Below are 26,545 nucleotides of genomic sequence, written 5' to 3'. Positions count from 1 at the left end.
TCCAACATTCTTCTTCCGGACTTTCCAGCCTCATTATAGGAACACGGCTGTCTGATGAAGGTCAATATCCATTTCCTCTGATTCCTCAGACCAGCTGTGGACTCCCACAGGGTGACACTGATGGTGACCTCACACCCTCCTGCTGCTGCTTTGAGCTCATGAGTCAGATGCTCACTCCTCTGTGCTGTGCATGGGTTCTGCTGATGATGGTTCCTCCAAAAAGCCATATTCAGTCATGTTTAAACATTATTGTGATGTCATCAGGAGCCCCACACAAGCCGTGTGCCTGCTCTTTTCCCAAAAGCTGCTCCAGCACCAGTGCAATCCCAAGCTCGTACATAGCCATGTGCCTTCTCCTGGCCCACCCACCACTCACCCACAGGTGACCTCCTGGCATCTACAACTGCCATGTCTGCTCCTGGTCTATCGCGTGTTCAGATACCACTGACATCCAAAGGAGCTTCACGGGCCATGTGCCACCTCCTGGCCTATCACCTGCTCAGGCACCGGTGACCTCACAAGCACCTGCACCATCTACAGGCCTTCTCCTGCCCTATCAGCTCCTCAGGGGGGAGTGACCTCATAAGAACCTGCACAAACCATGGGCCTTCTCCTGGCCTATGGAGGAATCAGACACTAATGACCTCACCAACCCCTACACAAGCTTTTGTCCTTCCCCAGGCCTGTTGGTTCCGTGGGAATCAGTGACCTGACCACCATGTATCCAACCTTTTTCTCTCTCCCCGCTTATCAGGTACGAGTGAACAAGTGACCTCACAAGCTCCTACCAATGCCACGAGTCTCCTCTTGGCCCATCGGCTACTCGGGCAGTGGTGACCTCACAAGCACGCACCGACCCCTTTGCTGTGTGATTGTCTTTTGGGGTGACCCCCTCGCAGCAAAACCCTTACATAATCCCCTCCTCCCTCCCCCAGCAGGATGGGAGAGACGATCGCCAGGGCAAAAGCGAGAAAACAAAACTGGTGGGTGAAGATAAAGAGAGTTTCATAAATGGAGGGAAGCAAAAAGGAAACCAGGGATGGAGAAGCAGTCAGTCCCAGCAGCAGAGTGATGTCCAGCCAGTGTCCAAGCAATGGCTGCTTTGGAGAAGCTCCCCTCCCAGTTTTAGTGCTGAACAAGGTTCTACAAGGCGTGCGATTGCTCTTTGGTCCGTTTGAGCCACCCGTCCTGATTTTCCCCCTTCCCAGCCTCTTCCCACCCCAAGCCTCCTCTCTCTGGGGCAGAGTGAGAAACAGAGAAGGCCTTTGCCTCTCTGCCAGCACGGAGCAGCAGGAGCTGCAGTACCAGTGTGTTATCAGCGCCCTGCGCAGAGCACAGCCCCACACAGGCTACGAGCAAGAAAATGAACCCCATCCCGGCCAGGCCCTGGGCAATCTCCATCTCTTAGTCCATACTGGTTTGTTCCGGTCTGAGCTAGAACTGAATCGGTTTTCTCGCTTTAGCTCAAAGTTCCTGACCTTGGACACTTCCAGAGATGGGACATCCACAACTTCTCTGGGTACCTGTTCCGATTCCTTGACACCCATATTGTAAAATATTTCTTCCTTACATCCAATCTAAATCTCCCCTCTTCCAGTTCAAAGCCATTGCCCCTCGTCCTGCCACCACAGGCTTTGGGAAAAAGTCTTTCTTGGCCTCTGACCACTATGATTTCACCTGCAAACACCCCGGAGAGTGCCCAGAGGCCTCCCAGGATGGGGTTTGGAGACCTCAAGCGTATGACCAGTGGCCTCTGGGCTCAGTGGTGTGGAGGCTGCAGACACCGTAGGATTCGCCTGAGAGTGCTTCAGGGGTGGTTTCAGAGATGGTGGAGCTTTTCTGCATAGTGGAAAATGGCAGGAGAAAGAAATAATGCTAAAACTTGTAGCTGGGGAGGTCCAGGCTGGACAAGAGGAGACAGAAATATCACTCAAAGGGCAGTGCTGTGGTGCCACAAGTCATCCAGAAGGAGTCTGGATCAGCCCAGGGCTTTGTGTGTCACGCAAGAGCCGGGGAGGACAGAGAGACATCAGCAAAGGAAGGTGACAGCAAGGTGGGGCAGCCGGGGAGATGAGTGCAGCCTCAGGGCAAGAGGCACAGGTGATGCAACACTGTGGGACAGCATGTTGTGGAGAGGACAGAGGGATGTGGAAAAGCTGAAAGCTCCCTACCAGAGCAGCCTTTTCATGACTTTGGTGATGGCTGTCCTCTCTGCCACGGATGCCTATGAGGAGATGACAAATCCTTCCAGCCCTGGGGCCTCATTGCCTCCTTGTCCATTCTCAGGAGGTGTTTTTCCAGGGTCCTGCCCTTGGCATTGCCCATCTCCACATTCCACTGCCCCAGGAAGAGCCATGAGGACTGAGTGAGGGACAGAACGTCCCTTCCCAAGGGCTGGGGGTCAGGGCTTGGCCTTTCAGTCAATGGGATCAGGGCTTGGTCCTTTGGATTAATGAAACACATCCAGGTTTGCTCAGCATCAGAGACACCTTTACCTTGTTTTCATGGAATCATAGAACAGTTAGGGTTGGATGGGACCTTAAAGATCATCTACTTCCAACCCCCCTGCCATAGGCAGGGACATCCCACTAAATCAGGCTGCCCAAGCCCCATCCAACCTGGCCTTGAACACCTCCAGGGATGGGGTTTCTTGCCAGCCTCTGGTCCCTGTCCTGCTGCTTTACTGTTACCTCCTTGTAAGAGAAAAACTCACGTTTCTAACCTGTAGTGAAATAGATGTAATTCCTATGGATATTTTTGCCACCAGAGGTCAGCACACACCAGATTAAATAGCAGATCAGCTCCTATAAACTAAATTAAAGAGGAAAGTCCTCAGCATTGGGGGACTCTGAACAGCCACTCTTCAAGGACACAAGCAACTTAGTTGTGGGGAGCACAGATGAGGCTGAAAGCTTTTTAAAGGGATGAGAATATTTTCTCTGCAATCTAGACAGGTTGTTCTGGGTTTAGGGTTATACATCACTGTGTAAGACCTCTACTTTTTGCACCAGTGGAATGACGCGGAGGATACAAATCATACCTTTATCGTGCAAATTAAATGAGAAACACTAGTAGGGAGTTATAAGAGTGCTCTGTGATCCTCACAGAAGCATGGCACCATCAATATGGACTGCACTGGGAAGAGGGTTTCCTTTTTTCTGGGACCCACATTCAAAATGTTCCATCCTTTCCCCCTTTCCCCATGAAAACCCTGAACCCACCCTGGCTATTCTCTGACCCTTATACAAACCAACTCATCTATGATGCTTCTAAGACTCAGCTCCTCTATCACCTGACTCTTCTACAACCTTTCTCTGATCTGAATCTCCTGACTCTCTTTCGACCCTACTATGAAACTGCATTGATTTGATCCTTCAATGCCACAGTTCTTTAATGAACCACATCTTCTATGACCCCACCATTCCATGAGCCTGACCCCTCTAGAGGATCTCACAGTCAATGTGTCAACCAGGTGCCTTCTGCTGGTCTGTCAGAGACACTGCCAGATGTGAGCTTCCAAGTACAAATCCCAGCCATGGGTCAAGGGGTGATTTATCAGCTGCTTCAGAAATTGGTGACCTCACAGTCTCTTTCCCAGCCATGTTCCTGCTGTTGGCCTGTCCCCTCCAGAGGCAGAAGTGACCTCACAGCCCCCTTCATGGCCTGTGCCTTCCTACTGGGTGATGGGTTCTTGAGACACACTGGGCCACATGATACCTTGTCCACCCAAGGGAATGTCGGGAAGATGAGCCAAGGGAGGTTTAGGTTGGATATTAGGAGAAGGTCCATTCACACTCACAATATTCTATGATTCTAAGATTCTTTATTTTTCCTCCAAAGAAACCAACAAGTATTTCCAAACAAATAAAACATAATGTGGAAAAGGGTCGCTGGTGTCGTTTCATCATAAATCGATCCCTTTGGAATTTAAGACACTTGAAGGACTTTGGAAAGGGACCTAAGAGTCCCCATCCTGTTTTCTTCTCCTTCTCCTTCCCCTTGGCTTTTGCTGGACAGAAGAGGCAGTCTGGCATCCGGGCTGTTCCTCAGCAGCCTGGTCCATCGTCTTGGATCTGCCAGGGGAACGGAAAGGGCTTTTCTCTTTGAGGGCCCTTAGGAGACTCTTGCTTCTTGGGGAGACAGACGGTTCTGACTCCATGTGCCCTTGCTGAGGACGGGCAGGGCTCTTCTCCTTGGAGGCCTCAGCGACCCCAGACTGGGAGGGGACTCCTGGAACTTCCTTCTGTAAACTGGAAGTCTGTAAAGGAAAAGAAAAGCAATTTTCTTTAGACACGGAAGAGGCCAGCAGAGACCCTGGGTAGGAAAGGTGTCCCAGACTGCTCAGAGACAGAGGTTTTTGTGGTGAACATCCAGCCCGCTCAGCAGCTCAAGAGTGGGCCCCATCCAGGCAAAGCAGAGGGAGAAGCCCTCTCTGCTGGACAAAGAAACCAAACACAGCAAGAGGAGTGTTACGCTGGCTTTGCTCTTACAAGACAGGGGCAAATATTCTCTAAGCTCTCCAGACCAAGGCTCCCCCTGCAGCGTTCCTGCATGGGGACGGTGGCAGAAGGCCAAGGAGAAGCGAGCCTCTCCGGCAGGGGAATGCCAGCACCCAGCACTGGAGCGGCACAGGCCAGAGGAAGCCTTCCCAAACAAAAGATGAGAGCAAACACATCTTTCCTGACATTTTGTTTGATAACTTCTATCTCGGGACGTGATGGAGCCCACGCGTTCAATGGAAGGTCAAAACAACACCCAACAACGGCTCACTCAACCCTCTGTGAACAGCTCTGCAATGTCAGGAGGATTCCTGCCTGGAAAAGGGACTTCCTCCTCCTTATCCTCCAGCCCTCGCCCTTATGTCACCACTCAGCCTCTCCCACAGCATCTGTGCCTCTCGCATGTCGGCATCGGTTCGATGCTGCAGCAGATTCGCCGGGTGCTCGGGAAACTCCTGGCCTGATCAGGAGCCAAGCTGGGAGGGAGCCAGCCCTGCCCTGAGGATTTGCTTCCCAGGGCTCACTGCTGAGATCCAAAATTCCTCTGCTCACGCACACAGAACCATTTCCAGGACACAATCCAAGAGCTGTCAAGTAATGTTTCTCCAGCTCTAAGCCAATTCCCCTCAGAATGAGTGAGGTGCACACAAGCCATCGGCAGCAGCCTCGAGGATCCCCTCAGCCTGTGTTTTGCCAAGGGACGCTTGCTCTCCTCAGCCAGACTGGGGCACAGGCGTGAAACCATGAACCCCAGCTGGCTGAGAGATGCTCCGAGCAGGGTCTGTGTGGGGCTGCTCTTTCTGGCTCTGAACAACACCCTTCCCTTGGGCAGATCTCACAAACGCTTTTGGAGATGGATGTCAGTGTAGGAACAGCATTGCCCAACAGTTATTGGCCTCACAAGCGGCTTTGGTGGCAGCTGAGGTGCTGGTAACCCACAGGGCTCTGGCTGTTTCCAGAAAGGACGCCCCATCTGCCCGATCACTCCCCAGAGCTGAGCCCTCATGGTGTGAAGGCCAAAGGCAAAGGCAATATCGACCTCCAGGGACTGCCCAGGGCATCTGCTCTGCGCACCAACCCCCTCAGCTCCACTGTCTGCCGGCACACGGCACAAAGAAACGGGCAGAGCTCAAGGTGTTGGAACCCCCTCCTGCAGCCCTGAGTGCTGATGATGCCTCAGCAGCTCTGGAGGAGCCCCAAACACAGTCCCACACATCCCGGGCAGGGAATGAGCCAGAAATACCAGACCCTGCCTGTCTGAGTCTGGGCTGGCATCTGTCGATCGCTGCTGGTGTGCAGCTGGCCCAGGAGCACCCAGGAGTTCCCTGAGGACACGACTTCCCCGGCAGCGTGAACCCTGGCGGCACTTACCTGGCTCTGCCCTTCGAGCTGGAAAGAGGCCTTCTCCTTCTGCAGCTCCTTGCGCTCACGCTCCAGATCCTCCCACCATCTCCGGAGCTGCTGCTCTCGCTGAGCCAGCCTGGCCTCCTTCTCCATTAGCTCCTTCTCCCAGGCTTCCCTCTCCTTCTTCCTCTTCTCTGGGGAGGTCTTGGACATCGGTGACGCTGCTGGCAGCAGGGAGGCCGAGGTTTCACTCTCTCGGCATTCCTCCTTCGCTAAGATGGGCAGGCTATGAGGAACACACGCTGCTGCTCTGGCTGATGGATCTTTCTCCTGCCCTTCCTCTTGCTTTTCTTTAGGGCTCAGTGCATTTTTCTTCATACGGGAGTAGATCCACCAGCAACCCAGAATTCCCACCGCTCCAGGAACGGCATAGAACAGAACATCACGGAACCGTAAAGCCATGCTGAAGAGCCTCAGTTTTTCCCTAGAGGGAGAAAGAGAAATCATGGTCAAATGGTCACAGGGAAGGGAATGGGAAGCCTAAAGTTCTATCAAGGCCTTCAGGTATTTCTATGAGCACAAACAGGCTCATTTTCCAGCTGCTCTGTACATCTCCATCTCTGCTCCACCAGCAGGACACGGAACAGGAACCTCACCTGAGACCAGGGATACCCGGACATTGTTCACCAGGGCACTCATCACTCTCCCCTCACCTCGATGCTTAAAACAATTCCCCTCCTTTCTGTGAGTGCTCCCTGCTGCCCGCTCCTGTGGTCAGAATTCCTGCAGGAACACCCTACGAGCTGTCTCACAGCCACACCACAAATTGACCTTAACGGAGCTCCCATCACTCCCCTCTCAGCAGTTTCTGATGGAGCAGAGCCCCATTCTTCTCCACTGCTCTGTTCAGCTGCACCAACTGCACAAACAGTTCTCCCGCACCATCCTGTGGTGCAGGACGGCAGCAGCAGGACACCCAAGGATGGACAGGGCTGTCCTCAAGACCAGCAGATAAAACGCTTCTGTACCGGAGACTGTCAGCTGGGACAATCCAGACCCAGCGTAGAGCACTGGATGTGCCAGGGAGTTCCCTCTCAACATGCAAGAAGAGAGTTTGGCAAACACTCACTCCAGATATTCAGGGCTCCCTACACCCAGGAAGGTCCATTCTGGGGACCGGCTGCTTCAAGGCTCCACCAGAAGAGAGACCAGGACAACTCCCAGGTGTTGGAGGCCCCGTGCTCTGCAGGGACAGACCTGACCGTGCTGCCGCTCCCTGCCCCCTCCACATCCCGACTGGAGAGATTACGCCACCAAACCCCTAAATCAGGGGAAATCCGGATTGCAGTTAAGGACTGCACTGAATGATCCCAGAGCAAACAAGCAGGCAGCTAAATTGGAAGGGAGCTTCAGCATCCAGGCCAGGATGGCTCCCTACACAGCCCGGAGTCAGCGATACAGCACTCGGAAACAAATCTGATCGGGGTGAAGGAGCACAGGGCAGGGCTGGCACAGCTACACCAAAACAGGACCCCCTGGGCTGGGAATGTCTCCCATGTGGAAAATAACCAGGAGCACAGGCTCCAGGTCCTAGGAGGCACCAGAACAGGAGCTGACAGAACCCTCAAGAACTGGAGGCCCTGCCATGGAGATTAACCTCCCAGCAATGACTGTACAGAAGCAGACACAGCCAGACCTGACCTACCCCGGCCGTAGGGGAGAGTTTCCTCTCCGGCAGAACCGGCACCAGACAATGAGACGGCTGAACCGCAGCTGCTTTGTTTCTCACACACAGAGCAAGGCGCAGGCAGCTCCCAGCGGAGAGACCACCTGCCTCCTCCAGATCCTCCTGGAGAGTGAGTCCAGAGGGTGCTTGTCCTGGACAGCACAGAGGCCTCCAAGGACACAGGGCAGCATCACAGAGGATGACATCACAGAGGCCACGGCCAGTGGACCTCATTTTCTTGCAGAAGTACTAAAGGGGGAATCTGAATTCCTACAGATGGATCGGGGATTCCATTTTCCTTTACCACCTCTGCGTAGTGGTAATGTATAAAGGATGAAGCAGACCCTCAAAAGACAAAGTGCCAAATTATGCCAAGAGACTCATCTCAAACAGACAGAGGTTTTGCCGTCAGCCTTAGTGCAAGTCAGGGTAACCCCCGGGCAAGAGGAAAAGGGAGTGCTTTTGCAGTGCTGTATGGAAAACCATCCCCAGAAATTGGTCTCGCTCACCACAAGGAAGAAATGGGTCTAAAAGGGGGAGGAATGCTAAGAAGCTTTTGCTCTCCTGTCCCATGTTTGATTCCCTTCGACAGAAGTCTGAATCATCAAACCCCACTGCCATTAGATCGTCAGTACCTCACCCTCAGCCAGGAGGTGAAAGCAGCAATGGAACCAGGATGGTGAAACAACAATTTGCGTGGGTTAGGATTGTCCCTAAAAAGATGGTTACAGAGTTTGGTACAAAACATAATGGCATTTGTGAGAATTATGCTGATGGTTTGCATCATGTTTGGGAGTTTAAAAATGTGATTATTGCACTAATTTCTCCCATCTCGACTATCGTTTTTCCGGCAATAAGAATTACAGCCATGGGATGGATCTGAGACTCATCCGACAATAGGGAAGATCGATCCATGAACGAGTCTCAATGGGGGACTTGACAGAAGAGAATCAGGTGTAAAACCACCACTGAAGCCATGAAGCAGCTAATGCTGCTGGGAGCTCTCTGAGCTGGGTCAGCATTTGCTAAGGACTTGTAGAATGTAATTAAACTTTTGTGTGTCATAAATGAGAAGAATAGGGAAGGCCTTGAATCAAGAGTCCCGAGTGCCAGCCTGGTCAGATTCCTCTGCGAGCAACCACTGTGCGGAAACGGGAAAACTGGGACAACACTCAGTTCCACCTTGCTGCACCTTAGAGGGTTGGAGAGCTCGTAAAGGATCTGAGGAATTTGAGGACTGTGGGAGCACAGGGAGGCAGAAGAACAGGAGCTGACAGAACCCTCACTGGAGGCCCTGCCACGGAGATTAACCTCCGAGCAATCACTACACAGAAGCAGGCATGGGCACAACTGACCTACCCTGTCCGTAGGGAAGAGTTTCCTCTCCGTTGGAACCGGCACCGGGCACTGCGATGGCTGAACCGCAGCTGCTTTGTTTCTCACACACAGAGCAAAGCGCAGGCAGCTCCCAGCGGAGAGACCACCTGCCTCCTCCAGATCCTCCTGGAGAGTGAGTCCAGAGGGTGCTTGTCCTGGACAGCACAGAGGCCTCCAAGGCCACAGGGCAGCATCACAGAGGATGACATCACAGAGGCCAGAACCATGGTTTGGGTTGGAAGGGATCTCCAACATCCCTCTAGTCCAACTTCCCCCCCGACCCCCCCCAGCCATGGGCAGCAACACTTTATACTCAGTCAGGTTCTCAAAGCCCCATCCAACCTGACCTTGAACACTACCAATGATGAGGCATCCTCATCTTCTCTGGGAAACCTGATCCAGTGTTTCAGCATCTTTATCATTACAAGCCCGTTCAGACATTGAAAGGCTGCAATGGGGTCATAGAATCATAGAATCTCCAGGTTGGAAAGGACCCACTGGATCATGGAGTCCAACCATTCCTAACACTCCCTTAAACCATGTCCCTCAGCACTTCATCCACCCATTCCTTAAACACCTCCAGGGAAGGTGACTCGAACACCTCCCTGGGCAGCTGTTCCAGTGCCCGATGACTCTTTCTGTGAAGAATTTTTTTCTGATATCCAGCCTGAACCTCCTCTGGCGGAGCTTGAGGCCATTCCCCCTTGTCCTGTCCTCTGTCAGTTGGGAGAAGAGCCCAGCTCCCTCCTCTCCACAACCTCCTTTCACGTAGTTGTAGAGAGTAATAAGGTCTCTCCTCAGCCTTCTCTTCTCCAGGCTAAACCACCCCAGGTCACCCAGCTGTTCATCGTAAGGCTTGTTCTCCAGCCCCTTCACCAGCCTCGTTGCTCCTCTCTGGACACACTCCACAGCGTTAACATCTTTCTTGTGGTGAAGGGCCCAGAATTGAATACAAGATTCGAGGTGCGGTCTCAGCGGTGCCGAGTACAGAGGGAGAATAACCTAATAACCTCCCTGGACCTGCTGGTCACACTGCTTCTGATCCAAACCAAGATGCCATTGACCTCCTTGGCCACCTGGGCACACTGCTGGCTCATGTTCAGTCGGATGTCAACCAACACCCCCAGGTCCTTCTCCTCCAGGCAGCTTTCTAGCCAGACTTCTCCTGGTCTGTAGCACTGCATATGGTTGCTGTGCCCCGAGTGCAGGACCTGGCATTTGGCCTTGTTGAACCTCATGCCATTGGTCTCGGCCCAGCGGTCCAGCATGTTCAGATCCCTCTGCAGAGTCTCCCTACCCTCCAGCAGATCCACACTTCCACCCTGCTTATTGTCCTCTTCAAACTTGCTGAGGGTGCACTCAATGCCTTCATCCATGTCATTGATAAAGACATTGAACAGAGCTGGACCCAGTACTGAGCCCTGAGGAACCCCACTTGTGACTGGCCTCCAGCTGGAGTTAACTCCATTGACCACCACTCTCTGGGCCATCCAACCAGTTTTCAACCCAGGAGAGTGTGCGCCTGTCCAGGCCAGAGGCTGACAGTGTCTGAAGCAGAATGCTGTCAGAAACTGTGTCCAAGGCTTTACTGAAGTCCAAGAAGACTCCATCCACAGCCTTTCCCCCATCCAGCAGTCGAGTCACTTTGTCATAGAAGGCGATCAGGTTAGTTTGGCAAGATCTGCCTTTTGTAAACCCCTGTTGACTGGGCCTGATCACCCGGTTCTCTTGCATGTGCTTCAGGATAGCACTCAAGATCACCTGTTCCATGACTTTCCCTGGCACTGAGGTCAGACTGACAGGCCTGGAGTTCTCCGGCTCCTCCCTGCAACCCTTCTTGTAGATGGGCACAACATCAGCTGCCTCCAGTCCAGTGGAACTTCCCCAGTCAGCCAGGACCTCTGGAAGATGATGGATAGGGGTTTGGAAAGCACATCCGCCAGCTCCTTCAATACTCTTGGGTGGATCCCATCCGGCCCCATAGACTTGTGGGTGTCGAGCTGGGCAAGCGAGTCTCTAACCGCCTCCTCTTGGATCATGGGAGCCTCATTCTGCCCCTCTAAGTCTTGGATTTGTAAACAGAAGGGACAGCTTTCTTTGCTATTAAAGACTGAGGCGAAGAAGGCATTAAGTACCTCAGCCTTGTCCTTATCCCCTGTCACTGTTATTCCTTCTGCATCCAATAGAGACTGGATATTCTCCCTCGTCCTCCTTTTCCTGTTAATGTACTTGTAGAAAGACTTTTTGTTGTCTTTCACAGTTTTATTTCTAGTTGGGCCTTGGCCCTCCTGATTTTTTCCCTGCACGATCTCACTTCGTCCCTGTAGTCCACCCAGGCCCCCAGCTGGGACGAGAACACTGATTTTGGGGGGCAGGAACACCCATTTTATGGGCAAGAACACCACATTTTGGGGTCAGAACACTGATTTTTCAGGGCCAGAGCCGTTTCTTTTGGGGCCAGAACACCAATTTTACAGGCAGAAAACCCATTTTGGGGCAAGAGCACCAGATGCTGGGGTCAGAACACTGATTTTTGAGGCCAGAATTAATATTTTCATGGCTAAGACACAGATTTTTGATGCCAGAACACTGATCTGGGGAGCAGAACACTTGGGGGGGGTGGGGTTGGGGGGCAGAGACCCCTGGCTTTGACCTCTCCTTTCCTCATTTCCCACAGCCCCCTGAGTGGGGCCAGAACTGCCATTCTGGGGGCCAAACCTGCCATTTGGGGGGGGCAGGCTCCCATTTTTTTATAGGCCAGAACACTAATCTTTGTGGCCAGAACAGCAGTTTTAGGACCAGACCACCACTCTTTGGGGCCAGAACTGCCATTTTTAGGGCTACAAGACAGACTCTGGGAGCCAGACCTCCCATTTTTTAAGGCCAGAACATGCATTTTTGGGGCCAGAACACCCATTTTTAGGTCAGAGCACCTATTCTTGAGGCCAGAACTCAGATTTTTAGGGCTAGAACACTCGTTTTTTGGGATCAGAACTCCCACTGTGGGGGTCAGAAGACCCCTTTTGGGGCCAGAGCCCCCATTCGCAGAGTCCTGGCTTTGATCTCTGCTTTTCTCGGTGTCCACAGCCCTCTGGCTGGGCCAGGACTAAAATTTTGGGGCGCAGAACTCCCATTTTTGTGGCCAGAGCATCGAATTTTGTGGCCAGAGCTCCCATTTTGGAACGCATGACATTGATTTTTGAGGCCAAAACACCTGTTTTTGTCCAGAGCACTAATATTTGGCATCAGAACACTGATTTTGGGGGCCAGAAAAGTGATTTTTGGGAACGGAGCAAGCATATTTGGGGGAGTGGGGCAGAACACCCATTTTTGAGCAAGAGCACTGACTTTTAGGGCCAGAAGTGCCGTTTTTCGGGCCAGGAGACCGATATTTGGGCCCAGAGCCCCCATTCCCAGACCCCTGGCTTTGATCCCTCCTTTGCTCAGTGCCATGGTTGGGGTCAGAACACTGATTTTTGAGGTCATAAAAACTCATTTTTGCACAACGATACCGACTTTTGGGCCACAACACTGATTTTTTAGTGGGAAGAATCCTTTCTTCAGGGGCCAGAATAACAATTTTAAAGCCAGAAAACCCATTTTGGGGCAAGAGCACCAGGTTTTATGGCCAGAACACCAGTTTGAGGACCAGACCACCACTGTTTTGGGCCAGAACTCCCATTTGGGAGTCAGAAAAGGGATTTTTGGGGCCAGAACTCAGATTTTCAGGGCTAAAACACTGATTTTTAGAATCAGAACTCCCATTTTGGGGGGCAGGATGTTCATTTCTGAGGTCAGAACACCTAGTTCTGGTCCAGAGCACCACTATTTGGCATCAGAACACTCACTTTTGTGGCCAGAACAGTGACTTTTGGGGTCAAAACATGGATCTTGAGGGGTCCAGAACATGCATTTTGGAGCAAGTACACTAACTTTTAGGGCCAGAAGTGCCATTTTTGAGGCCAGAACACAGATTTTGGGGTTCAGAAATCCCATCTTTAGTGCCACAAGACCCCTTTTTGGGACACAGCCCCATTCCCAGACCCCTGGGTTGGACCCCTGTTCTGCTCAGTGCCCACAGGCCACTAGCTGGGACGAGAACACTGATTTTGGGGGGCAAGAACACCCATTTTTTGGGCCAGAACACCCATTTTGGAATCAGAACACTGATTTTGGGGGCCAGAACTCAGATTTTTAAGGCTAGAACAGTGTTTTTTTGGGATCAGAACTCCCATTCTTGGGGCCAGAACTAAAATTACTGGGCGCATAACTCCCGTTTTTGTGGCCAAAATACAGACTTTTCGGGCCAGAACTCCCATTTTTGTGCATAGAACACTGATTTTGGAGCCAGAACTCCCTTTTTGGGGGGCAGGACGTTGATTTCTGAGGTCACAACACCTAGTTCTGGTCCAGAGCACCGATATTTGATGTCAGAACTCTGATTTCTGGGGCAGGAACAGTGATTTTTGGGGAGAGAGCATAGATAGTGAGGGGTCCAGAACATGCATTTTGGAGCAAGTGCACTAACTTTTAGGGCCAGAAGTGCCATTTATGAGGCCAGAACACAGACTGTTGCGATTCAGAAATCCCATCTTTGGTGCCACAAGACCCCTTTTTGGGACTCAGCCCCGTTCCCAGACCCCTGGCTTGGATCCCTGCCCTGCTCAGTGCCCGCAGGCCCCTAGCTGGGACGAGAACACTGATTTGGGGGGGCAGGAACACCCATTTTTTTGCACAAGGACGCCGATTTTTGGGCCAGAACACTGATTTTTCGGGGCCAGAACCGTTTCTTTTGGGGCCAGAACACCAATTTTACAGGCAGAAAACCCATTTTGGGGCAAGAGCACCAAATGTTGGGGTCAGAACACTGATTTTTGAGGCCAGAGCAGTGTTTTTGATGCCAAAACACGGCTTTGGGGGGGCACAATGCTTTTGGGCAGGGAGGGGACCCTCCCTGCTTTGACCTCTCCTTTCCTCAGTTCCCACAGCTCCCTGAGTGGGGCCAAACCTGCCTTTTCGGGGGCCAAAACTGCCTTTTTTTTTTTTCGTCCAGAACACTGATTTTTGGGGCCAGAACACCAGTTTTAGGAGCAGAACACCACAATTTTGGGCCAGAACTGCCATTTTTGATGCTGGAAGCGGATTTTGGGGGCAACAACTCAGATTTTTAGGGCTAGAACACTGATTTTGGGGATCAGAACTCCCATTTTGGGGGCCAGAAGGCACATTTTGGGACACAGCCCCCATTCCCAGAGCCCTGCCTTTGATCTCTGCTTTTCTCAGTGTCCACAGCCCTCTGGCTGGGCCACAACTCCCATTCTTGGGGCCACAACTCCCATTTTTGTGCATAGAACACTGATTTTGGGGGCCAGAACTCCCATTTTTGGGGCAGGAACAGTGATTTTTGGGGACGGCACACACAGTTTTGGGGACAGCACATGGATTTTGAGGGGACCAGAAAACCAATTTTGAGCAAGTGCACTAAATTTTAGGGCCAGAAGTGCCATTTTTGAGGCCAGAACACAGATTTTGGGGTCCAGAAATCCCATCTTTGGTGCCACAAGACCCCTTTTTGGGACACAGCCCCATTCCCAGACCCCTGGCTTGGATCCCTGCTCTGCTCAGTGCCCGCAGGCCCCTAGCTGGGGCTAGAACACTGATTTTGGGGAGCAAGAAGACCCATTTTCTGCGCAAGAACCCCACATTTTGGGGTCAGAACACTGATTTTTCGGGGCCAGAACACCAATTTTACAGGCAGAAAACCCATTTTGGGGCAAGAGCACCTGAGACCTCCAGCCCCCGGGACCACTATTCCCTCCTGCTGCACTCTCTCCCTCCTCTCACAGCATGCACGGGTTCGCCTTTTGGAGCGAGTCTTTGCCTTTGTGCCCTCCTTCCCTTGTGCAGGGACCAGGCCTGGAGTGCTCGCCTTGCCCAGGGTACAGAATGAGGCTGATGCAGGGTTTGCTGCGAAAACTATTTATTCCTAGACAGAATGGACTCGAAATAGAATCCAAAGAAGACAGATGGTACCAGCTACCACGTGCCACACTGGGACATTCCTGGAAGGCAGACGGAGAGAGGGAGCAGGGCTGGCTCCTGCTCTCTCCCGGCAGCTGCCAGAGCTGTGTTTCTTGCACAGAAAGGCTCTGCTCAGGCGCTGGAGCCGACAGAACGTGGTTGGGGAGGTGGCTGTGGGACTATAAGGCAGGGCTCTCTCTTTTCTCTGCGCAGGGACCCTGGCTGTGGGGCAGAGGGATGTTCCGGGGTTGGTGCCTGGACCTACGGGCTGTGGAGAACGTGGGATGGGCCATACGGGCAGAGTCACAGGGCTGTGGGACGGGCTGGACGCCGAGCATGGACAAGCAGTTGGAGAACGGGAGGTGAGCTCAGGAGCGATGGGGAGCCAGCGGTGGGAGGAAGACTTGCTGAGCGAGGCAGGCAGCGGTGCTGCTGGGGCAGGACTGGGATTGTGTTCCTACCTGGCAGGTGTCGATGGCGCCCTGCGCATATCCCACACAGAGGTTTTGGGAGTGGATGCCCCTGCGGTAGCACCCGCTGCTGTTGCAGACTTGGGTGTCGATGAGGAGGACTTGGGCCTCCTGCAGCACAGGGGGTGTTCCAGGAGCTGTGGGCAAGACAGGAATGAGCACCCGGCAGTTGCTTCCTGTCCCCATCCTCCCTTCCCTGGTGCTTGGCTTTGTATCCATAGAGGCAGCATGGTGTTTCCCTTCCACCCTGCTTTGGTTCACAGCTTATTGCCATCTCCCCAGAGGCAGACGTCCCCCCAGCCTGACGCTGGCTCTCCCTCTTGCTGTCAGGACCCCCAGCCCCTCTCCCCAGTGTTCCCAGCTTGCTCCAGGACAATAAAACACATTTAAAGAACTCCCATCTGGCCGTGGTATCCCCCCAGCCAGATGTGAGAACATAGCAGTTTCACAGCTCCCAGAGTCGCAGGGAGAAATCGGGCACGCAGGCGCGCTGCACGTAGGGGCTGCACTGGAGAGGCTCGTGGAGTTCCATCAAGGAGATGTCATTTGCCATGGTGATGTTGTTATAGCCTTTGTGATCCAGGATCCGCCTCACATAGCCCACTTGGACCTCAGGGCCCTCCTGAGCCAAGTTGTTGATACCGGCCACCACATGCCACGCTGGGACATTCCTGGAAGGTGAATGGAGAGAAAGGGACTGAAGAAGAGTTTGATGTGAAAACCAGGAGCTTTATTTCTGGAACAAAGACTCATAGAAGAGCCAAGAATTGAATGTGTGAAGGGGGTAAATTGAATTCATGCCAGAAAATGCCGTGTAATGCCTGTTGGTGCATGACCTGCAAAATAGCGTTACAGATGATGGGGAAGAAGGCCTGCAGGGACGATTCGAGCCTGAGTAGAGGTCTTGAGCTCCTAAGGAGGCATGGAACAATAGCAGGACAATTTGCGGTTTAACTTGATAACGATCATGAAAAACACGTTCAAGAAACCGAGCTCAAAGTGTTAGGACGCCCAGCCCACCTGCCCAGGGTTCCCAGCTTGCACCCAGGATAGAAATACTTTTGGGGAACTCACATGTGGCCGTGGTGACGCCCCAGCTGCTAACAGAACAGTTTCTCAGCTCCCAGAGTCGCAGTGAAAAGTCGGGCACACAGGCAGCTGCACGTAGGGGCTGCACTGGAGAGCCTTGTAGACTAGAAACAGAATCCTAAGCAAACAGAACCATCTGCCGTAGGTATGGATGGGCAACTTGAGGTGTGAGGGCAGGATCCAGCAGATCTGGGCCCCTGAGGCTGCCTTTGGAGCCAGCAGGCATTGCCCCAGAAGGACATGGTTGTGGGCCGATGCAGCCTGTCCTGCATCCTCTTCCCCCTGTTCTCAGGTGCTTCCGCCTTTCAGGACCCGCAGGAACTCCTGCAGCTGAGTGAAGAAGTCCAGCAGCTTGTTGAGTGCCTTCAGGCAGGAGCTGAAATAACTTGGCTCCGTTGTTTGAGGCGCCTCCACAGAGTTTGATGGGGTGGGAATGTGGCTCCAGGCGTGTTCCGTTTCATTGGCTGCTCTAACTGAGTGCCGCGTGATCTGAGTCAGCATCCAGTTCTGGAAGTGCGTGTGGAGATGTATACCCCCGGCCGACGGGCTCTGGCACAGCCTACTGTGCCATGCTTCCGATGAGGGCATCGCCATCTGGATCAGGATCCACTGGCGGAAGTATTGAGTAGAGGCGTAAACCCCCGGCTGACGGGCTCTGGCACAGCCTACCCCAAAGCTGGTCACTCCCACCAGCCAGAAGTGGTCAGCATGGGGATCTTGGCAGACCAGAGGACCCACGCTGTCCCCCTGCAGAGAAGAAGAAGAGAAGATTCAGGGGGTGCTGGGGGCTCTGTCAGTGCCAGGGCTGGCTCCTGCTCTCTCCCTGCAGCTGCCAGAGAGACCGTATATACTGCCAGAGGCCGTATAGGAACTGGCTGGAGTGCCTCAATGGGGTTCAACTCGGTGCTAAAATGACTTTCTGCTGTTGCAGCTGCTGCTTCCGATGAGGGCATCGCCATCTGGGTCAGGATCCACTGGCGGAAGTATTGAGTAGAGGCGTAAATCCCCGGCCGACGGGCTCTGGCACAGCCTACCCCAAAGCTGGTCACTCCCACCAGCCAGAAGTGGTCAGCATGGGGATCTTGGCAGACCAGAGGACCCCCGCTGTCCCCCTGCAGAGAAAGAGAAGAGTAGGTTCAGGGGGTGCTGGGGGCTCTGTCAGCGCCAGGGCTGGCTCCTGCTCTCTCCCAGCAGCTGCCAGAGCTGTGTTCCCTGCACAGAAAGGCTCTGCTCCGGTGCTGGAGCCGACAGAACGTGGTTGGGGAGGTGGCTGTGGGACTGTAAGGCAGGCCTCTCTCTTCTCTCTGCCCATGGACCCTGGCTGTGGGGCAGAGGGATGTTCCAGGGTTGGTGCCTGGACCTACGGGCTGTGGAGAACGTGGGATGGGCTTTATGGGTAGAGTCACAGGGCTGTGGGACGGGCTGGACGGTGAGCATGGACAAGCAGTTGGAGAGCAGGAGGTGAGCTCAGGAGCGATGGGGAGCCAGCGTTGGGAGGGGGACTTGCTGGGCGAAGCAGGCAGTGGGGTAGATTGGGGCAGCTGTGTTGGGGCTGCTGGTGCTGCTGGGGCGGGAGTGGGATCATGCTCCTACCTGGCAGGTGTCGATGCCTCCTTGCGGATAGCCCGCACACAGGTTGTGGGGGTGGATGTCCCCATGGTACCACCCGCTACTGTTACACACTTGAAGGTCAATGAGGGGGACCTTGGCCTCCTGCAGCGACGGGGGTAGTCCTCCAGCTGTGGGCAAGACAGGAATAAGCACCCGGCAGCTGCTGCCACTTCCCTTCCTCCCTTCCCTAGGGCTTGGCTTTGCGTCCACACAGGCATCGTGGTGTTTTCCTGCCACCCTGCTTTGGCTGACAGCTCATTCCCATCTCCCCAGACACAGATGACTCTGCAGACTGATGTTGGCTCCTGCCTCTGCTGTCAGGACACCCAGCCCATCTGCCCAGCGTTCCCAGCTTGCACCCGCCATAGAAATACTTTTGGGGAACTCACATCTGGCCGTGGTGACCCCCCAGCCACCAACATAGCAGTTTCTCAGCTGCCGGAGTTGCAGGGAGAAGTCAGGCACGCAGGCGAGCTGCACGTAGGGGGTGCACTGGAGAGGCTCGTGGAGTTCCATCAGAGCGATGTCCTTCGCCTGAGTGGTGGTATCGTAGTCGTCGTGAATGATGATCTGTCTGACGTAGCTGTGTTGTGTCTCTGGGCCCATGTCAGTTAAGGAGGTGGTACCGGCCACCACGCGCCACGCTGGGACATCCCTGGAAAGCAGAGGGGAGAGGGGTGAGAGGCAGCAGAGGCACGCGCCGGAGCAGCCCAGCAGCTCCTTGCCTCCTGCTTGCCAAGGGCAAGAGGAAAGCTTGTGGGGCATCTATGCCCCAACATGCCTGAGCCACAAGGACTGTGGGGATGGAGGCATCTGGGATGCAGCGGCACGACCGCATCCTTTTTTCTGGGTGCACTGCAAGGAAGCGGGCTGGGAGTCGCCCGTGATGCTGCACGCTGGGCCTGTGCTGGGGTTTTGGGGCTCTCCCTGTTCCCTGCTCCTCCTTACTGGCTACTGACGAAGCAGTGGGCTGCCGTCAGCACCCACTGCGGGTGGATGAGGGACCCTCCACACGCGTGAAAGACGTGCTTCTCCCGGACCTTCTGCACACTCACAATCCCTGGCCAGGATCCTGGCTGGGCATCTCTGCCCCCAACAACACGCACTGAGCCTACCTGAGAACTCCTACCGCTGGAGCCAGAAGAGCCATTTTGGGGCCGGAAAATTCACGACTGTGTATGTCAACCCAATTGTAATTTAATCTAGCACAAAAACTATGCGTCGGCTTTGACGCTTGGTGTGCAAGCTTGTTGGACAAATCCCCCTTGCACCCCGGGCACGGCTGCATACCTGCACCTCACTCTGAGCCCACGGGGTGTCGTTATTCCGCGAGTCACAGCGACTTTGGCGGGGGGGTGGCCCGGCGGCGTCAGTGCCTCCCTCCCTGAATGATCACCAGGATCAGCGGAAAGTCGTGGCTCGCTCGACTCCCCTTTGGGTGCGATCCGCGTTGGAGAGCGTGCGCCAAAGTCCATACCGCTCTTGCACCCGGCCCGCCGTGAACGATTCCGGAGAAGCAAGAAAAAAAATCCGACGGAACCGCTGGAACGACCTGTGCGCCACCTCGTCTTCGGGTAGACCTGACGACCGTCCCCCGAGAGCCGGGTAGACCTGGCGAATGTCCCCCCCCCGAGAGCCGGGTAGACCTGGCGAACGGCCCCCGAGTGCCGGGTAGACCTGGCGCACACCGCCGTCCGCTCCGGAACCGGGTAGTATCGGCCACTGTCCCCGGAGCAGGGCAGACCTGGCGGCTGCCGCCGTCCCACACCGCACAGGGGCCAAAACACTGACTTCTGGGGCCAGAACACGGATTTTGACGGCCACAAGACGCATTTTAGGGCCCAGAACTCCCATTTTGGGGGCCACAAGACCCCTTTTTGGGCCAGAGCCCCCATTCCCAGAGCCCTGGCTCTGATCCCTGTGTAATAAACAGGCTGTTCAGCATTTCTGTCTGCAGGGGGGTTGGAGATCCAAACGTATCGGTACCTGAGTTCTGGCAGTCACGGAGTCCACTGTCTTCTTTCTTTGGTGGCAGCAGCTTCTCTGTGGTGTGGGGTTCAGCAGAGGGACAGTGCTGTGCCTCCTCCCTTGGCCCGCTGGACCACGAGGACAGATCCTTCTGGAAAGACAAGTGGCAAACCCCCCGCCCGCCCCCAACACGTGATGCTGGGAGGGCAGATGGGCCGTACTGTGAACTGCTGTTGATTTCTGAGGTCAGAACACCTATTTCTGGTCCAGAGAACCAATATTTGGCGTCAGAACACTCACTTTTGTGGCCAGAAGAGTGACTTTTGGGGACAAAACATGGATCTTGAGGGGTCCAGAACATGCGTTTTGGAGCAAGTGCACTAAGTTTTAGGGCCAGAAGTGCCACTTTTGATGCCAGAAGTGGATTTTTGGGGCCAGAACTCCCATTCTTGGGGCCACAATACAGACTTTTGGGGCTAGAACTCCCATTTTTGTGCATAGAACACTGATTTTGGGGCCAGAACTCCTATTTTGGGGGGCAGGATGTTGATTTCTGAGGTCACAACACCTAGTTCTGGTCCAGAGCACCAATATTTGGCGTCAGAACTCTGATTTCTGGGGCAGGAACAGTGATTTTTGGGGAGAAAGCATAGATAGTGAGGGGTCCAGAACATCCATTTTGGAGCAAGTGCACTAACTTTTAGGGCCAGAAGTGCCATTTCTGAGGCCAGAACACTGATTTTGGGGATCAGAACTCCCATTCTGGGGGCCAGAAGGCACATTTTGGGACACAGCCCCCATTCCCAGGCCCCTGCCTTTGATCTCTGCTTTCCTCAGTGTCCACAGCCCTCTGGCTGGGCCACAACTCCCATTCTTGGGGCCACAATACAGTCTTTTGGGGCTCCAACTCCCATTTTTCTGCATAGAACACTGATTTTTCGGGGCCAGAACCCTTTCTTTTGGGGCCAGAACACCAATTTTACAGGCAGAAAACCCATTTTGGGGCAAGAGCACCAGATGCTGGGCTCAGAACACTGATTTTTGAGGCCAGAATTCATATTTTCAGGGTTAGGACACTGATTTTTGATGACACAACACTGATCTGGGGAGTAGAACACTTTGCGGGGGAGGGGGGATGACTGGGGGGGCAGAGACCCCTGGCTTTGACCTCTCCTTTCCTCATTTCCCACAGCCCTCTGAGTGGGGCCAGAACTGCCATTTGGGGGCCAAACCTGCCATTTGGGGGGGGCAGGCTCCCATTTTTTTTATAGGCCAGAACACTAATCTTTGTGGCCAGAACAGCAGTTTTAGGACCAGACCACCACTCTTTGGGGCCAGAACTGCCATTTTTAGGGCTACAAGACAGACTCTGGGAGCCAGACCTCCCATTTTTTAAGGCCAGAACACACATTTTTGGGGCCAGAACACCCATTTTTAGGTCAGAGCACCTATTCTTGAGGCCAGAACTCAGATTTTTAGGGCTAGAACACTCGTTTTTTTGGGATCAGAACTCCCATTGTGGGGGTCAGAAGACCCCTTTTGGGGCCAGAGCCCCCATTCGCAGAGTCCTGGCTTTGATCTCTGCTTTTCTCGGTGTCCACAGCCCTCTGGCCGGGCCAGGACTAAAATTTTGGGGCGCAGAACTCCCATTTTTGTGGCCAGAGCATCGAATTTTGTGGCCAGAGCTCCCATTTGGGAACGCATGACAATGATTTTTGAGGCCAAAACACCTGTTTTTGTCCAGAGCACTAATATTTGGCATCAGAACACTGATTTTGGGGGCCAGAAAAGTGATTTTTGGGAACGGAGCAACCATATTTGGGGGAGTGGGGCAGAACACCCATTTTTGAGCAAGAGCACTGAGTTTTAGGGCCAGAAGTGCCATTTTTCGGGCCAGGAGACCGATATTTGGGCCCAGAGCCCCCATTCCCAGACCCCTGGCTTTGATCCCTCCTTTGCTCAGTGCCATGGTTGGGGTCAGAACACTGATTTTTGAGGTCATAAAAACTCATTTTTGCACAACGATACCGACTTTTGGGCCACAACACTGATTTTTTAGTGGGAAGAATCCTTTCTTCAGGGGCCAGAATAACAATTTTAAAGCCAGAAAACCCATTTTGTGGCAAGAGCACCAGGTTTTATGGCCACAACACCAGTTTTAGGACCAGACCACCACTGTTTTGGGCCAGAACTCCCATTTGGGGGCCACAACAGGGATTTTTGGGGCCAGAACTCAGATTTTCAGGGCTAAAACACTGATTTTTAGAATCAGAACTCCCATTTTGGGGGGCAGGATGTTCATTTCTGAGGTCAGAACACCTAGTTCTGGTCCAGAGCACCACTATTTGGCATCAGAACACTCACTTTTGTGGCCAGAACAGTGACTTTTGGGGTCAAAACATGGATCTTGAGGGGTCCAGAACATGCATTTTGGAGCAAGTACACTAACTTTTAGGGCCAGAAGTGCCATTTTTGAGGCCAGAACACAGATTTTGGGGTTCAGAAATCCCATCTTTAGTGCCACAAGACCCCTTTTTGGGACACAGCCCCATTCCCAGACCCCTGGGTTGGACCCCTGTTCTGCTCAGTGCCCACAGGCCCCTAGCTGGGACGAGAACACTGATTTTGGGGGGCAAGAACACCCATCTTTTGGGCCAGAACACCCATTTTGGAATCAGAACACTGATTTTGGGGGCCAGAACTCAGATTTTTAAGGCTAGAACAGTGGTTTTTTGGGATCAGAACTCCCATTCTTGGGGCCAGAACTAAAATTACTGGGCGCATAACTCCTGTTTTTGTGGCCAAAATACAGACTTTTCGGGCCAGAACTCCCAGTTTTGTGCATAGAACACTGATTTTGGAGCCAGAACTCCCATTTTAGGGGGCAGGACGTTGACTTCTGAGGACAGAACACCTAGTTCTGGTCCAGAGCACCAATACTTGGCGTCAGAGCTCTGATTTCTGGGGCAGGAACAGTAATCTTGGGGCAAGAGCACCAGATTTTATGGCCACACCACAAGTTTCAGACCAAAACACCACTGTTTTAGGCCAGAACTGCCATCTTTGAGGCTAGAAGATTGATTCTGGGGGCCAGAACTCCCGTTTTGGGGCCAGAACACGGATTTTTAGGACCTGAACTCGGATTTTCAGGGCTAGAACACTGAGTTTTAGGATCAGAACTCCCATTTTGGGGTCCAGAGTCCCCATTCCCAGACCCCCGCCTTTGAGCCCTCCTTTGCTCAGTGCCCAGAGAACCGAGGTCTGGGTCAGAACACTGATTTTTGGGGGGCCAGAACCCTTTCTTTTGGGGACAGAATAGCAATTTTAAAGCCAGAAAACCCATTTTGGGGCAAGAGCACCAGGTTTTATGGCCACAACACCAGTTTTAGGACCAGACCACCAATATTTGGGGCCAGAACTGCCATCTTTGAGGCTACAAGATGGATTCTGGGGGGTAGAACCCCCATTATTGGGGCCACAACACTGATATTGGGGCCACAACACCCATTTTTAAGATTGAGAACACTGATTTTTGGCACCAGATTACTGATATTGGGGGCCACAACTCCCATGGCTGGGGCCAGAACACTGATTTTTGGGGCCAGAGCACCAATTCTGACGTCAAGAACTGCAATTTGTGGAGCCAATTTACTGATTTTTGGCTCCAAAGTCCCAGTATTGGGGCGAGATCACTGATTTGGGGGACAAAGCACCATTTTGGGGGCCAGAACACTGCGTTTTGGCATCAGAAATCCTTTTTTGTGGGGGCCACAATATCGATTTGTGGTGCCAGAACAGTGAGGTTTGGGGCCAGAACTCCTACCTCTGGAGCCAGAAGAGCCATTTTGGGTCCGGAAAATTCACGACTCTGTATGTCAACCCAATTGTAATATAATCTAGCACAAAAACTACGCGTCGGCTTTGACGCTTGGTGTGCAAGCTTGTTGGACAAATCCCCCTCGCACCCCGGGCACGGCTGCATACCTGCACCTCACTCTGAGCCCACGGGGTGTCGTTATTCCGCGAGTCACAGCCACTTTGGCGGGGGGTGGCCCGGCGGCGTCAGTGCTTCCCTCCGTGAATGATCTCCAGGACCAGCGGAAAGTCGCGGCTCGCTCGACTCCCCTTTGGGTGCGATCCGCGTTGGAGAGCGTGGGCCAAAGTCCGAACCGCTCTTGCACCCGCCCCGCCGTGAACGATTTCGGAGAAGCAAGAAAAAAAATCCGACGGAACCGCTGGAACGACCTGTGCGCCACTTCGTCTTCGGGTAGACCTGGCGACCGTCCCCCGAGAGCCGGGTAGACCTGGCGGCCGTCCCCCGAGTGCCGGGTAGACCTGGCGAACGGCCCCCGAGTGCCGGGTAGACCTGGCGAACGGCCCCCGAGAGCCCAGCAGACCTGGCGAACGGCCCCCGAGTGCCGGGCAGACCTGGCCAACACCGCCGTCCGCTCCGGAACCGGGTAGTATCGGCCACTGTCCCCGGAGCAGGGCAGACCTGGCGGCTGCCGCCGTCCCACACCGCACAGGGGCCAAAACACTGACTTCTGGGGCCAGAACACGGATTTTGACGGCCACAAGACGCATTTTAGGGCCCAGAACTCCCATTTTGGGGGCCACAAGACCCCTTTTTGGGCCAGAGCCCCCATTCCCAGAGCCCTGGCTCTGATCCCTGTGTAATAAACAGGCTGTTCAGCATTTCTGTCTGCAGGGGCGTTGGAGATCCAAACGTATCGGTACCTGAGTTCTGGCAGTCACGGGGTCCACTGTCTTCTTCCTTTGGTGGCAGCAGCTTCTCTGTGGTGTGGGGTTCAGCAGAGGGACAGTGCTGTGCCTCCTCCCTCGGCCGCTGGACCACGAGGACAGATCCTTCTGGAAAGACAAGTGGCAAACCCCCTGCCCGCCCACAACACGTGATGCTGGGAGGGCAGATGGGCCGTACTGTGAACTGCTGTTGATTTCTGAGGTCAGAACACCTATTTCTGGTCCAGAGAACCAATATTTGGCGTCAGAACACTCACTTTTGTGGCCAGAAGAGTGACTTTTGGGGACAAAACATGGATCTTGAGGGGTCCAGAACATGCGTTTTGGAGCAAGTGCACTAAGTTTTAGGGCCAGAAGTGCCACTTTTGATGCCAGAAGTGGATTTTTGGGGCCAGAACTCCCATTCTTGGGGCCACAATACAGACTTTTGGGGCTAGAACTCCCATTTTTGTGCATAGAACACTGATTTTGGGGCCAGAACTCCTATTTTGGGGGGCAGGATGTTGATTTCTGAGGTCACAACACCTAGTTCTGGTCCAGAGCACCAATATTTGGCGTCAGAACTCTGATTTCTGGGGCAGGAACAGTGATTTTTGGGGAGAAAGCATAGATAGTGAGGGGTCCAGAACATCCATTTTGGAGCAAGTGCACTAACTTTTAGGGCCAGAAGTGCCATTTCTGAGGCCAGAACACTGATTTTGGGGATCAGAACTCCCATTCTGGGGGCCAGAAGGCACATTTTGGGACACAGCCCCCATTCCCAGGCCCCTGCCTTTGATCTCTGCTTTCCTCAGTGTCCACAGCCCTCTGGCTGGGCCACAACTCCCATTCTTGGAGCCACAATACAGGCTTTTGGGGCCCGAACTCCCATTTTTCTGCATAGAACACTGATTTTTCGGGGCCAGAACCCTTTCTTTTGGGGCCAGAACACCAATTTTACAGGCAGAAAACCCATTTTGGGGCAAGAGCACCAGATGCTGGGCTCAGAACACTGATTTTTGAGGCCGGAATTCATATTTTCAGGCTTAGGACACTGATTTTTGATGACACAACACTGATCTGGGGAGCAGAACACTTTGCGGGGGAGGGGGGATGACTGGGGGGGCAGAGACCCCTGGCTTTGACCTCTCCTTTACTCATTTCCCACAGCCCCCTGAGTGGGGCCAGAACTGCCATTTTGGGGGGCCAAACCTGCCATTTGGGGGGGGCAGGCTCCCATTTTTTTTATAGGCCAGAACACTAATCTTTGTGGCCAGAACAGCAGTTTTAGGACCAGACCACCACTCTTTGGGGCCAGAACTGCCATTTTTAGGGCTACAAGACAGACTCTGGGAGCCAGACCTCCCATTTTTTAAGGCCAGAACACGCATTTTTGGGGCCAGAACACCCATTTTTAGGTCAGAGCACCTATTCTTGGGGCCAGAACTCAGATTTTTAGGGGTAGAACACTCGTTTTTTTGGGATCAGAACTCCCACTGCGGGGGTCAGAAGACCCCTTTTGGGGCCAGAGCCCCCATTCGCAGAGTCCTGGCTTTGATCTCTGCTTTTCTCGGTGTCCACAGCCCTCTGGCTGGGCCAGGACTAAAATTTTGGGACGCAGAACTCCCATTTTTGTGGCCAGAGCATCGAATTTTGTGGCCAGAGCTCCCATTTTGGAACGTATGACATTGATTTTTGAG

The 26,545-nt window shown here is 53.5% G+C and overlaps 1 protein-coding gene across 1 annotated transcript; it reads right to left on the bottom strand.

Annotated features, from left to right (window-relative positions):
* Positions 1–16,814: 16,814 nt before the first annotated feature.
* LOC128850870 (acrosin-like) lies at positions 16,815–24,967 on the bottom strand. The gene is made up of 5 exons (XM_054055886.1): positions 24,843–24,967; positions 18,527–18,792; positions 18,120–18,265; positions 17,378–17,638; positions 16,815–17,273 (listed from the first exon to the last, which is right to left on the bottom strand). The coding sequence occupies exons 2-5, from the start codon at positions 18,741–18,743 to the stop codon at positions 16,815–16,817; spliced, it is 1,083 nt and encodes a 360-aa protein (XP_053911861.1). The 5' UTR covers positions 18,744–18,792; positions 24,843–24,967.
* Between the last annotated feature and the right edge of the window lie 1,578 nt (positions 24,968–26,545).

Source organism: Cuculus canorus, unplaced genomic scaffold, assembly GCF_017976375.1.
Source record: "Cuculus canorus isolate bCucCan1 unplaced genomic scaffold, bCucCan1.pri subtelo1, whole genome shotgun sequence".
In the NCBI taxonomy this organism is placed as follows: Eukaryota; Metazoa; Chordata; class Aves; order Cuculiformes; family Cuculidae; genus Cuculus; species Cuculus canorus.
Note: the sequence above shows the minus strand (reverse complement) of the source record. Positions and strands in the feature narration are given on the sequence as shown.

What these genes read in the sequence shown, in the direction of transcription:
- LOC128850870 (XM_054055886.1), bottom strand. Translation starts at nt 18,743, where the DNA reads ATGGGCCCAGAGACACAACACAGCTACGTCAGACAGATCATCATTCAC. An exon ending in GGGGGTCACCACGGCCAGAT is followed by an intron (nt 18,266 to 18,526) that starts GTGAGTTCCCCA and finishes TCTTGCCCACAG; the next exon opens with CTGGAGGACTACCCCCGTCG. An exon ending in GAGGCATCGACACCTGCCAG is followed by an intron (nt 17,639 to 18,119) that starts GTAGGAGCATGA and finishes CTTTCTCTGCAG; the next exon opens with GGGGACAGCGGGGGTCCTCT.